The 15,222-nt window shown below is 40.6% G+C and overlaps 1 protein-coding gene and 1 long non-coding RNA gene across 9 annotated transcripts in view; one reads left to right on the forward strand and one right to left on the reverse strand.

Annotated features, from left to right (window-relative positions):
* Nucleotides 1-860: 860 nt before the first annotated feature.
* Nucleotides 861-15,222, reverse strand: part of ZRANB3 (zinc finger RANBP2-type containing 3) — a 304,853-nt gene continuing 290,491 nt past the window's right edge. For all 8 annotated transcript variants that reach the window (XM_042948578.1, XM_042948577.1, XM_042948579.1 and 5 more), the window contains 4 exons: nucleotides 8,130-8,240; nucleotides 6,410-6,812; nucleotides 2,951-3,082; nucleotides 861-1,176 (listed from right to left, as the gene is read on the reverse strand). In XM_042948578.1, coding sequence (XP_042804512.1) covers nucleotides 1,078-1,176; nucleotides 2,951-3,082; nucleotides 6,410-6,812; nucleotides 8,130-8,240 — 745 coding nt within the window. In that variant the 3' untranslated portion in view covers nucleotides 861-1,077. The remainder of the gene's footprint in view (nucleotides 1,177-2,950; nucleotides 3,083-6,409; nucleotides 6,813-8,129; nucleotides 8,241-15,222) is intronic.
* On the forward strand, nucleotides 1,792-8,221 carry LOC122225858. The gene is made up of 4 exons (XR_006205425.1): nucleotides 1,792-2,930; nucleotides 6,198-6,256; nucleotides 7,551-7,690; nucleotides 8,137-8,221. It is a non-coding gene; the product is annotated as an uncharacterized LOC122225858 (long non-coding RNA).

The following is a 15,222-nucleotide window of genomic DNA, read 5'->3' on the forward strand; positions in this document are numbered from 1 at the left end:
ATTCCTTTTAAAAGAGGTACCATGAATATACTTTTAATAAGATAGGATTTTATTTTTTTTCAACGTTTTTTGTTTTTTTTTTTTTTTTTTTTTTGTATTTTTGGGACAGAGAGAGACATAGCATGAACGGGGAAGGGGCAGAGAGAGAGGGAGACACAGAATCGGAAACAGGCTCCAGGCTCCGAGCCATCAGCCCAGAGCCTGACGCGGGGCTCGAACTCACGGACCACGAGATCGTGACCTGGCTGAAGTCGGACGCTTAACCGACTGCGCCACCCAGGCGCCCCAATAAGATAGGATTTTAAAAACAAAATGATAACCAGGAGACAAAGGGTGCTTTGATAGTAAGCCTAGTTTTATGCATTAATTTAAACTTCATTTTTCAGTTAGTTTAAGTGGAATTTTACATTTTATGTTTTCAAGTTTTTAAATGTTTTTAAAAATTACCTGATTTGTCTACCAACACCATAGGTCCAATTAACTTTTTCTCAAAAGCATCTTTTCAATAAAGACAATTAGCTAAGAAATACAACAAACAGGGCAACACTCCAAATGTGTACCCCAAGCCCATTTTGGAGGCAGTTAGTGAACAAGGGTCTCTCTTGCATACTAACCACGATGCTCATGCTTGACCCAGAATTCCTGAATGATCTGCCTCCGAAATTTCCCTTACAGTTTCCCAATGTTCCATTTATACACACAGCAGTTCGGAGCCAACACTAATCCAGCAGCATTTTTCAAGGAATTGAGAGTATATTTTTCAAATACGATCTAGACATAATACCATGATTAAAGTACTGTAGGGGGAAATGAAAGCTTAACAAAACCTTCCTGAAACATAATTGAGAGTCTGCATGAAATCAAGGCCACAGAAATATTTATTATTGTATCTCAGTTTGTGTTAAGTACTTTCAGAAAATAGCGAACACTAAAAGCATATAATATGAAAAGGAAAGTTGAATTCTTGAGTTTTGCTCTGAAAATTTTCACTCTTTAAATGAGAAACATGACAAAACTTTTCGTGTTAAATTCCTCCACATGCAAACCATTTGTCATCCACTGAAAAATTTTTCTACTTCATTTCTTTACCAAAAATCTTGTGATATCTGATCCATGCTTTGATGCTAGAGATTGTCTTCTCCCCTGGCTTCTTTCCTTAGCTTGTCTGGCAGTTCTCTAAAAGTTAAAAAATATACAAGTGTACACTTGTTAGGAAAAAAGTACTGGCCTCAGAAACTCAAAAATTCTTTGCATTTCGTTATTCTGGAAGAATCTACATTATCAACACACGCACTAGCAGAGGACCGCAGTAGCTCTGGTACGTGCCCCGAGGTCCTGGATTCACTTAGGATCAGATGCTTTACTCCCCATTGAGACTGTGAATACCTCATTTGGGGACTACAGGAGGCCCTGGTTCTCCTCACCCAAGGGAGACCATCTAGAAGGCATCCTATAGTGTCTCACGGTGCTGTCATTCAAGGCCTGTTTCCTATTCTATGGGCTCAGAAGCCACTCCCAACCCCAAGCCAGTGCAGAAAAACAAAATGACATAGATCAGAACTAGATTCTCCTGCTATTCCCACAAATAAAATTTTTCACGAGAATCTAAAAAAAGTGATCGCATAACTCTTGAATGAGCTAATAATTTTCACAGCTGAGAAGTAAATCCAATGACTTTTCCCCCAGTTGAAGCTCATGTATGTGTGAAGTTATCCAGGTGGAAGGGGTGGGGAGAGAAGAAAGGGTTAAGAGATGAAAATAAAACAACCCTGCTTACAAGATCCTATTTATGTAAAAATTATATTTGTGAAGGAATGGAGGAATCTAAAATATTAAAAGAAAGCTAAGAAAGTGCTTATACACTATGAACACTTGCAAAGGATCTGAACAGTTTTCAGGAGTGTAAATACAATTGATCAGCATTTTTAAAAACATCAGTGTCTTTGGTCCACAAGATGGTGGCTGGCCATTCTTTTCCCACCACGTACGCCCGGAGGAGTGGTTACGTGAGCACTGCCTCCACCAACAGGGCGGGAGGAGCATAACGGAGCACTGTCCTTTGGAAAACAGCTTGGAAATAAATTCCTACTGTCTCAGAAATATCCAAACACTGGACTCAGTGATTTTACATCTGAGAATCTATCTGAAGGAACAAGCTCAAAATGTAAAGAACAGTGTGTAAACAGAAGAATGAACTTCCAAGTTCACCAGTATGGGCACAGCTGAATCAAGTACAGTGGACATGGACCCAACAGAGTGATGTTAGCCTTTTTGGAGGACAGACATTATGAATGCTCATCACGGATGTGGGCAAATGCTTAAATCTTGCCATAACTAGAAAAAAAGTTGGATACAAAGTTGCATGTGGAATGTATGCTTCCAAGAAAATTTTAATCAGATCCTTTTGCTAGACTGCCTGTTAAAAATTCATCCTAGTTATTAAATACAACTGTTATATTTTTCCCTCCTGTTTTAAGCAACAGGTAATTGCTCAGAGAGGTGCCAAGGTGAACAGGTTTTACACTTGGGCCAGGAGTATAATGTTTGCATGTTGAGCTGGGTTGGCCCTAGAGATAATTTATTAATGTTCTCTGACATTTTGGGACATCCTTAGCTGCGAATGCAAATATATGTTGCTGCCCCAATTCACCAAACTTTTGGTTGATGGTCTGGGTCTCTTCGAGACTGTGTTAAGTTATATTTATTTTCTTCTAGGCAGTGGTGACAATTTTCTGTCCTAGAATGAATTACAAGGGAAGAAGCTTCTATCTGTGACAGAGAACCTACATAGGTCTCAAGAGGAAACTCAGGTGATGAAAGGGATAAGTGCATCTTGGGTCCCAGACAAGGGATACAGATTCCTCCATATGACCTTCCACAGGACTGTATACCCGATTCTCCATTTGATGTTCCAGGATGAAGTCAAACAGGTGTGCAGAGCTTCACCTACCTCTTTGTGACAGACTGTGCAGAGGGTCTGCAGGTTGTCCAGGGAGCACTGTCCTCCGCCACCGGACACGGGCTTGATGTGGTCCACCTGCCAGAAATGCCCTTCTCCTGGGTTTCTTATCATTTCATTAAGCTACAAGGAGAACAGAAGATCAGCACTTTCAACATACACTGTGGGAACAGTTGGTTTTGCCTTGTGCAATCATGTTTACACAGCAAAATCACAGCGAAAAATACATTAGGATGGCTTTTTATAGCTTTTATTGTGAATAGGAAAAAGCCTCTAGGTTAGCAATTTGAAAGCAATAAAATACATTTCTGAAAAAGTTCTTTTTCCCTTACCTAACCCATTTTGAAAAAATTACAAACAAGTATAAAATACCACAACTCCTGACAGATTGGGAAAAATTACTTGCTTCTGCACCTTTGAGCTAGTTTATATAGTTAATAAAACAAAACTGTGAAAAGAATAAGGACACATTGGAAATCAAAAACTTCTGAATATTATTGAGTCACATAATCTTTAATCACTGACCCAAGTTCATTTGTTCCTGTCATAGTGAGAGTTTAATATTAATGGCTATCACCCGGAACCTTTTTGCCATTCATCTGGGAACCTCTAAAAATTAACATGGACTGGGACAAAGTTTCTACAACAGACCTCTATCACTTGCATATCTGGAATAAACTAAGATGTCCACTTAAAGCAGCAGTATTTAGGCCAACTCACACATATACACTTTATATATTATTGGTGATGACCTACATTAAGATGTATTTTAACTTTCTACCTGAGGTAGGAAAACCAGCTCACAGAATTGTAGTTTTTTAAATATGATAAAGATGAATGCAAAGATTGTTTTTATTTCCATGGTTTTGGACAAGGACAACATTAAAATCAGCTTCATGCTGCCGGCCCTGGAAACCTATGTCTCAAGTACTTTTAAAGGAAGCTTGTCTGACATGTGGAGGCAGAGGAACCCTGACCCCCAGTGCCCAGCCCAAAAGGAGCCCCAAGAGGCAGCAAGCAGGAGCAGTAACCTCCGTCTAGCAGAGGCTGGCACTGTTAGAAGCAGTTAGACATGGCCATCTTGTGCATCAAGCAAATGACTCATTCTTAGGAAGAAAAATCCATTTTGTCTGCTCTTTGTAACCAATTCTTTTACTCTGAATCGTCTCTCTTCTGACAGACTCTTTAATCCAGATGTGGTTCTGTATTCCTCCTAGTAATGCCCTGGCAAATAAATCACTTGGAGTCAGTCTTCAACATCCTAGACTGAACTCTTAAAACAATCACTCCCTCTCTGACTGGCCCTCCCCAGTATGAACCCTATGGTGCTGCTGGGCCTGGGAGCACTTTTGTTTTAGAAGTAGACTATGTTACTTCCACAGTCCCGGACAGGCTGTTTTCAAGATGTCCTGAGTCTTCTCATTGTGTGTCTTCTGGAAGCCTCCACTCTGAGGCAGCAGATAGTGACTGCAGTCTGGCTGACACCCCTGGGGTGGGTGCAGTGTGTGCCTCACCAATTAGACAAAAGGATATTTCAGGAACTCTGGGTATCATGAAGGAAGTAATTCCCTAGCTCTCAAAGTCATGGTAATTCATTTTTGCAGAAATGCTTAATTAATTAATTCTGTCATAATTTGGTGATACTAAATAAATAAAAATGTGTGATTTGACCAACTGGCAAAAATTTATCCAATATTTTAGTGGGCACAGAATGGCTCAGGAGTGATTTTTTAAAATGAAGCACACTACAAAATTACACATTTTGCTCTAGTTTGAAACTTAGGGCTGATTAGATCACATTAGAAACCAGCTGAGATTTGGAAATAAAAGTGAATATTGATGATTGTTTTCTAAGAATATTTTTTCATAAACTGTTCTGCTAAAATTACATTTTACAGTGGGATGAACATAAATGTTTTCTTCTCATTGTAATGAACTATATTTTGGGGGCTGTTTGCCCCTGGTCATTCAATACTAACATCATGAAAAGTGACAACCAGACCATAGGTGCTTCTCCATGGAATGTATCCTCTGTTAATATCTCTCCCCAGTATAATTTAATCAGAATCTAATTAAGCTGCTGTATCTTATAATTCTGGAATCAGGGGGATAGAGAAACATGTCAAATAATACCATGAGGATACAGGAAGACAAACCCATAATGTAGGAAATCCTACAGGCAAATGATCCAGTTTCTTGAACAATCAATGGTGTAAAAATGGGATGGGGTGATATGGATTAAATGGAGCATAAGAGGCATAATGAACAAATACAATGTGTGGGTCATATTTTGATCCTAATTTGAACAAAGCAACTGCAAAAAGACATTTTTGAGACAATCTGGGAAACCAAGCCTGGACTTAAAAATGAAGGAATCATAACTGTTGGTGTAATAATGGGTACTGGGGTATGGGACTTTTTAAAATTTATGTATGAATTTATTGAGAGTATGAGCAGGGAAGAGGCAGGAGGGGGCAGCAGTGGGGGGGGGGTGGAGAGAGGCAGAGAGAGAGAGAGAGAGAGAGAGAGAGAGAGAGAGAGAGAGAAAATGAATGAATGAATCCCAAGCAGGCTCCATGCTCAGCACAAAGCCCGATGTGGGGCTTGGTCCCACGACCCTGGGACCATAACCTGAGCTGAAATCAAGAGTCAGACACTCAACCGACTGAGCAACCAGGTACCCAGGTATGAGATTATATTTAAGACAGAAAGAAAGAAGGAGGGAGGGAGAAAGTCTTTGTGGGAGATACATAATGAAAGGATTTAAAGAGGAAATGAGGGGCACCTGGCTAGCTCAGTTAGTAGAGCATGTGACTTGATCTCAGGGTCATGAGTTCAAGCCTCACGATGGACACAGAGATCACTTAAAAAAAAAATAAAAGAGGAAATGAAATGTTGTCTGGAATTTGCTTTAAAATAATTCCAGGAGACTCTCTCTGCCCCTCCCCTGCTCATGCTGTCTCTCTCTGTCTCAAAAATAAATATAAACATGAAAAAAAAATTTAAAAGTTGGGGAGCGCCTGGGTGGCTCAGTTGGTTGAGCATCGGACTTCGGCTCAGGTCATGATCTCGCAGTCTGTGGGTTCGAACCCCACGTCAGGCTCTGTGCTGACAGCTCAAAGCCTGGAGCCTGCTTCAGATTCTGTGTCTCTCTCTCTGCCCCTCCCCTGCTCATGCTCTGTCTCTGTCTCAAAAATAAATACAAACATTAAAAAAAATTTTTTTTTAATAATTCCAGGAGAAAAAAAGAACTGAGGTGAGGGACAGATGAAGGCAAAATGTTGATAACTGTTTAAGGTGGGTAATGGGTATATGGGTTGATTATTCTCTCTACTTTTGCGTGCGTATTTTCAAAAGCTGCTGTATTATAAAGTTGAAAAAAAGAAAATGAATCAATATTCATCACTCAATACAATGCTGCCTTCTCTCTGCCAAAGGATTATAATTTACCTGTTCTAATGGGAGCTTTGAGATCCAGGTAATATCCAGTAGAGTCTTCCTCTGACTTTTGGGAGCATCTCTCAGACGTAGAAAGAGTTCTTGTGCATTTAGGTTACATAGCTGACACACACCGTGTTCAATTTCAAATACTTTGGCTCGCAGGTAATTGTTATTAGATCGAATCCAAAACTCTTCCTGACATTTCAGAGAGCAAAACCGTGACTCCCAAGCGTTCACTTTGCACTCTTGCTTAGTTTGGCAGGTGGGCTGCTGACAGCGAAGGCAAAGTGGATTTCCTGCATTATCCACAGCTTGCAGATAGCCTTTGGATATAGAAGGCTTCACAGCGAGATCAGCTTGGGCTATGCAGGGATTTAGATATGGGACACAGACTCCATCATCAAGGAACTTTCTGGAAGTGAACAAAACATTGACTAAGTAATGAACACGGACACTAGTCTAAATAGTCACTACTTCATGTAACAGCCTTTAAAATTTCAATACTGATAACCAGTAAATGTAGGACTCATGGATTCTGTGACTGAGTGTGGAAATAAAACAGCCATAGTCAGCACTCGATGCTCCATGCCAAATGAAGGAAAGAATGATGTGTTAAAAAAAATTCATTTGAATATAAATATGCTGCCTCTCTTGGGAGTTTATATATCTTCAAGTTAAACAACCAGACTTTGAAACATCTGGAGAAGTTTGAAAATGAGAAGTTAAAAAATGCTTCTTCAATCTGGGAAAGGACGGGCTAATGTAAAACCCCACTTGGAGTTGGGGCTACTGTACTCTACATGTGTTGGGCCACACACCTCACTAGGACACAGAGACCATTATGAAGGCTTCCACGACACTCTCGGGGAGCCTCTGCTGGCCTACCGGAAACAGTCACATCCGTAAAGTGACAGAGCTAAGAAGCTAATGGTGTTGACAGGAACTATCAACATTAGACTTGCTAAATATGTGCCTCCTCCAGGTAAACTCTTACTTGATTTGATTCAAAGTTAGAAATGACACAGGACATGCACTCAATTTATTAATTATAATTTTTAAAAATTTGTTAAGATAAAAGGAAAAGGTACATTACTCAATTATGCTGGAAAGTCCTACATGGAATTACAACAGCTGCTTGCCTTTTTTTCAGGACTGTTAGAAGTGTTAAAAGAAAAACTCTTTGTGATAGAAAAAGCTCATGACTGGGAAGCAGAGCCCAGATTAGACCTCGGGTCTCTTAGCATCTAATGGCTTGGTCCACCTGGTCTCAGGATCCTTCTAATTTCTAAGGTGAGGACATCCTATTCCTCATAGGGTTGTTATGAGGGTGGAGGAGCTACCTGTTGTGAAATATTGGGAAGGCTCTTTCTAACTGGTAAGGTGGCCACATCGGGGTAAAGTATTATTACAAATATGCATACACAGGGGCGCCTGGGTGGCTCAGTCGGTTAAGCGGCCGACTTCGGCTCAGGTCACGATCTCGCGGTCCGTGAGTTCGAGCCCCACATCGGGCTCTGTGCTGACAGCTCAGACCCTGGAGCCTGTTTCGGATTCTGTGTCTCCCTGTCTCTGTGACCCTCCCCCGTTCATGCTCTGTCTCTCTCTGTCTCAAAAATAAATAAACGTTAAAAAAAAAAATTAAAAAAAAAAACAACAAATATGCATACACAAATTTAAAGGAGTACACACGGTAGGTACTATTATGTCCTATTAGTCAATGAAACCTTACTTTGTAGAAGGGTCCTGTGGCCTGGACTCCTTTGTGATCAGACGAACATGGCCCCCATCATTCTTCACCTTGTCCAGTGAGGCTACAGCAACATCTTCTTTGGTGATGTATCTAAAACAATTACATGGTGAGTAGATTTCCTCTCTCTTCTGAGATTCTCTATTTCATGATCACATTACTCTTTGTAAAAGCAATAGGAGAAAAAGCAAGATAGGGGTCTTTATTGTGCTAATACTAAAATTAGGGCATAGAATTTTCTATCCTAACATTGGTCTCCACGTGTGGGAAAGACACCTCTGTTCCAAATTAATTTCTTAAGATTTATTTTTCTGAGACATTCAGAGTCACTCAATATACTTTGGACCAATTTTCACTTAGGGGGTAAGAGGAGTGGGTGTAGGAATAAGAAGTGATCAAATACATGCACAACTGACATCCTTGAGTAAATACCTTGTTGAGCTGTGCGGATAATCTCTCACTGCATTTTTACCTCCCTTTTGGCCTTTTCTTCAAGGTCCCTCAAATCACCTCAATCAGTTATAATGGTGTATCAGCATACTCGGGTAAAGAGATTCTCTTTTTAGTTAACCAGGTTCAATAACAAACAACTTCTATAATCCCAAGGTTGTTTCCATTATTGTCAGCCATACAGAGTTTATGGAATCTTCCACTGAAATAAAGCCACTCTTGATGTGGGATTCAGAACCTTATTACACAACACTATCAATACCACACAATGGTTTAGGGACTAGAAGTAAAGAGGAAAGTTATTCCAATTAAAGGTGACGGGGGAATTTAAGTAGGTAAAATGCAATTACCCAATTAATTCCTTCTAATTAGCATGGCCCACTTTCTCTGGTAGTTTACACTTTTGTAGCTTTTTTTTCCTTTTTAATTAGTTTGAACATGAATTTCTTCATATTTCCAAGTACTTCCTAGTTTGCTAACTTGACAATAAAAGTTAAATCACAATGGAATGGCGCAATATTAGGTAAAATCTTAGAAATTTGCTTTTATGTTAAAGTAGATTTAAAAATCAACAGATTTTCTTGTTTTTATAAGCTATTAATGTTTTGACTAGATGATACCTGCACATATATCAAAACTCAAAAGGCATGCAATGGTGCTTATGGTGAAGAGTAAGTTTACCTTCCAGTCCCATCTCCTCCCCCAAAGCTATCTCCGTGACCAATTTCTTTTGGAGAGATTGTTTTTTTCTGCGCATAGGTTATACCTTTTATGATCTCTGTATTTTTATTGACATATAACTCACATACCATAAAAGTTACCATTTTAAAGTGTACAATTCAGTTCATTTTAGTATACTTACAAGGTTGTCCAACCAGCACCACTAATTCCAGAACATTTCATCACCCCCAGAAGAAACCTGTACTCATTAGCAGTCCTCATTATGCTTCTTACTTTTAAAAACAAATGGTAGCGGGGCGCCTGGGTGGCTCAGTCGGTTAAGCGTCCGACTTTGGCTCAGGTCATGATCTCGCGGTCCGTGAGTTCGAGCCCCGCGTCGGGCTCTGTGCTGACTGCTCAGAGCCTGGAGCCTGTTTCAGATTCTGTGTCTCCCTCTCTCTCTGACCCTCTCCCGTTCATGCTCTGTCTCTCTCTGTCTCAAAAATAAATAAACGTTAAAAAAAAAAAAAAAAACAACAACAAATGGTAGCACACTAACCTTTACCTTGCTTTTTTTGCCTACACATATATCTCTAAGCTCTTTCCATATCAGTACACAAGGGTTGCCCTATTTCTTTGATGACTGCATGTTACTGCATTATTTGAATAAACAATATAATATGTCTAACCAATTTCTGATTAATGGCATTTAGGTTGTTCTAGTCTCTGTTATCACAATGTTATAATATCCCTACACATTACATACATGTAGAATAAGTTCTCAGAAGCAGAATTGCTGGGTCAAAGGTCTTGGGTGCTTTAAATGTGGACAGATTTTGACACATTGCTCTCTCCTTTGGGTTTGTACCAATCAATATACAAGTCCACTGTCAATGCAGGGAAGTGCCTGTTTGCTCACACTTACACTAGCACAATGATGAGGGAGTGTGGGGCAAGCTGAGGGCAAAGTACAGACTAACAGCAACGCCCCACCCCCCGCCTGGTGGGATATGTGTGATGTTCCTCGGACACTGCTGGCTGCCCAAGAATAGGGGAAAGGAAAGAGCAAATGGTTGACAGACAGAGGTCACAGTCATGCAGGACAGGAGTCTCCTTCAGTTTACGGATAACTTAGTAAACTGCAAGAAAAGCTCTAATATCACCCTCCTTAAGATATTAGGGGTGATATTAGATCAAGGGGTTTATGTGAGAAACAAAGCCAAATGAAAAATTAAATTCCCTTACTGCCTACAAGTCCTTGAAATAGGCAGAGTCCCTCTAGGGGCTCAGCTGCCTCAGTGATGACACTTTGCTAGGGGCAAAAGGGAGTCTAGGCTTAACAGTATCCTGCCCCCAGGATCCTGTAAGTCTACTTTAACATATAAAAATTCCTTTGGAAACTTCCTTTATCTCAACTCCCCTAAGATATACACTGGCAATCATACTTCAAGCTTATGGCCCCTGATATACATCTGAAGGGTCTCATGACTGAGGTTTTACTAAACAGTAATAAATGGCATTTTCATAATTGCAGTTCACCCCTAAAGGTCCTGGAAACCTTGCCTCCAAAATTCCTTGGAGTCTTACATTGTCCATAACCCCCTCCCAACCTGGGGGTATATAATGAGTTGCCCATCACAACCCCAGGGCAGCCCTTTGTGCCCACAGGCCCTGTCACCTTTTTGCACCAAAAGTCTTTTTTTTTTTTTTTTAATTTTTGTTTATGTTTATTCATTTTTGAAAGACAGAGAGAGACAGAGCATAAGCAGGGGTGGGATGGAGAGAGAGGGGGACAAAGATTCTGAAACAGGCTCCAGGCTCTGAGCTGTCAGCACAGGGTCCGAAGCAGGGCTCGAACCCACAAACCGCGAGATCATGACCTGAGCCTAAGTCGGACGCTCAACCGACTGAGCCACCCAGGCGCCCCACCAAAAGTCTTTTTTTACATCAAAGACGTCTTCAAGAATTCTTTCTTGGCCATCAGCTCCAAACCCCACCATCACCCCAAAACCCCACCAACAAATATGTCCATTAAAAACATCTCTGCTAATGGTGATACATATCTCATTTTGGCTTTAAATTTACATTTCTCCTATTAAAAGTAAAAGTGACTCTCTTTTCATATATTTCCATTTCTACTGGTGTGTTGTTCTTAAAGCAAAAGAAAAAAGAACCAAAGTGAATTCTTTTAGAATTCTCTAACTTGCCCTTTTGGTTTTGAAACTTCCCAGGTTCCTCCATCCCCCAATTCCTCAACCATTTTATCTCCTTGACAAAAGCACTTTCACTAAAGTATTTCAGTGGATTCTAATGAACTCAAACACTTCCTAGCTTTGAGGGGCAAGGGGATATTAAGCCTTGCCTCAGGTATTATTCAATGTTTAAAAGCTTAGAATCTTAATTCAGTAAATTTAAAAGATGCTGAGAAATCTATTCAGAGATTTAAGAACTAAAAATAACCTTTCCTACAAGAGATTTAAGCACAAAATTCTGGAAACCACAAGAAATAGATCAATCAACCCCAAAGCAGGAAGTTGGCAGCTTTTCAAACATGGTTGTGAGTTACCAACATTTAATTTTCCACTGAGGTTTGCTAGGAAGTTGATGTAAGTATACCACCTCTCAAAAGAATTATGGTAAATCTCAGTTTTGAAAAACAGGGAAAGGAGAACGTTGTCTACTAATTAGTAATTCCCAGATGGGGATGGCGGTGGCGGCTGGCAAGTTTTGCAATAGAAGTATGTTGGGAAGTGGCCCTCAACAGTGAAAACGGTGCTGGGTTCTAGGTTGCTGACCTGCTTTGGGGGTCAAAATAAATAGGTGGCATCCTAAACCTAACAGGGCTCCCAGAAAGGCAGGCCTACCTCTGACAAATGGGAACTCAGAAGCAGTGGCTGGTGGTCTTGGCTTCATTCACAATTAAGACTGAGCTATTCAAAAGCTAAGTGTAAACTCTGAGCTTGGATGGGTCCTGTGCACTGGTGGAAGTCAATGCAGGATAATCTGGCTGGAGATATGGCCACTGCTTAAAATCAGTATCTATTTGTCTTTATTCTAAGGCCATTCCATTTTTTCATAGAAGAATCATCTAATTTTCTGCTAGGAAGTAAAATATGCCTCCTAGAATTCTAGAAGTGAAGAAAGGGGTCTGGGGAGTGCCGGTTTTCAATATAATGCCTCTCCCTTTATCTCCACTAAGCTTGGTGTTTCCAAGGCTGGTGTGTTTCTGGTTCAGTTTCTCTAGAAAGTAAACTGGTAGGACAGGGGGAGGTCAAGGCATCCAGTGTCTACCTGTTCCTCATACAGATTTCCGATCAGTGCTGCTGTGCAGCCCCATCTTTGACACTTGCTTTCAGAGAGAGACAGTTCCTCCAAGTCACTGAGACTTGCCGGGGTTCTCCACAAGAACCGGCAAGCTTGCCCAAAGTGCATTCCTCTGTAGGTGCACAGGCTTCATTTTCATGGCTCTGCAAAGTCCATTTTCCTGAAGTCTTCCCTCTCTTCCTCTCTCTGATCAGTGACCAAAGTGTCTAGATCTACCTCCTAACACCTCTCTTCATCCTCCTTCCTCCATTCCCATTGTTCCTGCCTTACTTAATAAAAGTGTTCAGGGGCGCCAGGCTGGCTCAGTCAGTAGAGAATGCAACTTTGGGACTGTAAGTTTGAGCCCCATGTTGGGTGTAGAGATTACTTAAAAATAAAATCTTAAAAAAAAAGCCTTCATCTTTCCCCCTAGCTCTACCATAGTAGTCTTTTAACTTGTGTGGAAGGCAGTATCTTTAAAAACCTTTCTCTAGGATTCTTGTCTCTGGTATTCAGTCCATCACTCATCTAGGTAATGTTGTAAAGGGACTTTGCAGATATAATTAAGGTTACTCATCAGCTGACCTCAAGAAAGGAAGCAATTACAAGCATGAGAAGGATTTGACATACCACTGCTGGCCTTGAGATGTAGAACCCATGTGTTACAACTAGAAAGAAGCCTCTAGAAGCTAAGGATGGCCCCCCCACCCTTCCAGCTAGCAACAAAATCCAAGTCCTATAATCACAAGGAACTAAATTCTGTCAACAACCCAAATGAACATGGAAATGGAGTCTTCCCAGACTATCAGTTAAGAGTCCATTCAGCTGACACGTTGAATTCAGTCTTAGAAATTCCAGAGCAGAGAAACCAGTAGAGCCATGTCAGATTTCTGACTTACAGGACTGTGAGACAATACATGTCTGTTGCTTTCAGCTGCTAAGTTTGTGGTAATTTGTTAAGGCAACAATAGAAAAATAATGCACCTTGTCTCCCCACTTCAACCCTGCTCTTTAAAAGAAAAAAAAGTTTATTTTTGAGAGACAGAGAGAGAGAGAGAGAGAGGGAGAGAGAGAAGGATCTGAACCAGGCTCTGTGCTGACATTAGAGAGCCCAATGCAGGGCTCAAACTCACGAATCATGGGATCAAGACCTGAGCTGAAGTCAGATGCTTAACCGACTGAGCCACCTAGGTGCTCCTCAGGTCTGCTCTTTTTTTTTTTTTTTAAACGTTTATTCATTTTTGAGAGGCAGAGAGAGGCAGAGTGCAAGTGGGGGAGGGGCAGACAGAGAGGGAGACACAGAATCTGAAGAGGCTCCAGGCTCTGAGCTGTCAGCACAGAGCCCAGTGTGGGGCTCAAACCACCAACCATGAGATCATGACCTAAGCCGAAGTCGGACGCTCAACTGACTGAGCCACTCAGGAGCTTGCAAGTCTGCTCTTCTGATCTCATCTCTCAAATGCTGCCAGAGCAAGCTCTTAAAAACACAAATCCGATTACTGACCATGCTGCTTAACACAAGTTTTAACTTTACTGTATCATCTACATAAAATGTTATAGATAATACCATGTGTCTGACTTTGGTTTGTATTGATTTCATGACTTTTGCTTTTATACCTGATTGGCTTTCTCAGGTAGTTCTTTAAGTGGCCATCCATGTCTGATGGGGAGGAAACAATGTGACATGTCTAGAAATGGCTGGAGTGGGTTGTAAATTCAGTTAAGAAGGAAACTATGGTAATGTAAAGAGAAGACCAATACTTCAACTAAGATGGTGGCTATGACAATGAGAAAATGGAGAGGACCACAAGAAGTTCTGAGAAAAGTAACAGGCATCATGCTTTTTGTTACATACTGAGTGGGTATCTGTATGAGGGGTGTGTGCATGTGTGTGTATATATATATTATCAATGCACACATGTACTTTAAATGTATTTTTTATATAAAGTAATACACATTTGTGGGAACAATTTAAGCAGTACAGAAGAGTTTAGGTGAGTCTGAAACTGGCAGCTCATGGACAAATCGAACCAGTCAAAGGACCTTAATCGACTAATACAGCATTTTATTTTATTTTATTTTATTTTATTTTATTTTATTTTATTTTATTTTATTTTAATTTCATTTCCTTTCTTTTCTTTTTTTTGTTTTCTTTTCTTATATTATTTTTTTAACGTTTATTTATTTTTGAGACAGAGAGAGACAGAGCATGAACGGGGGGAGGGCCAGAGAGAGAGAGGGAGACACAGAATCTGAAGCAGGCTCCAGGCTCTGAGCTGTCAGCACAGAGCCCGACAACGCGGGGCTCGAACTCACCCAACGTGAGATCATGACCCGAGCCAAAGTCGGACACTTAACCGACTAAGCCCCCCAGGTGCCCCTGCAGCATTTTATTTTTTAATCTGAATTTGAATGACTTTAAATGGGTTATGCACTTTCTGATTTGCTATACTTCTACATCCTACCTCAACCTTTTCTGGTTTTACGCTTGATCTCATTTGTTCATATATGGTTCCTGCTTAGCTTTTAGCCATAGTAGTTTGTGATCCAGGCATAAAGTATAAAGTCCCTATCATCTCCACAAATCCCCTATCATACGGTCTAGAGCAAGATCCCTCAACAAGGGCACTAATGACATTTTGAAACAGATAATTGTTTAAGT

Source organism: Panthera leo, chromosome C1 (assembly GCF_018350215.1).
Source record: "Panthera leo isolate Ple1 chromosome C1, P.leo_Ple1_pat1.1, whole genome shotgun sequence".
Classification (NCBI taxonomy): domain Eukaryota; kingdom Metazoa; phylum Chordata; class Mammalia; order Carnivora; family Felidae; genus Panthera; species Panthera leo.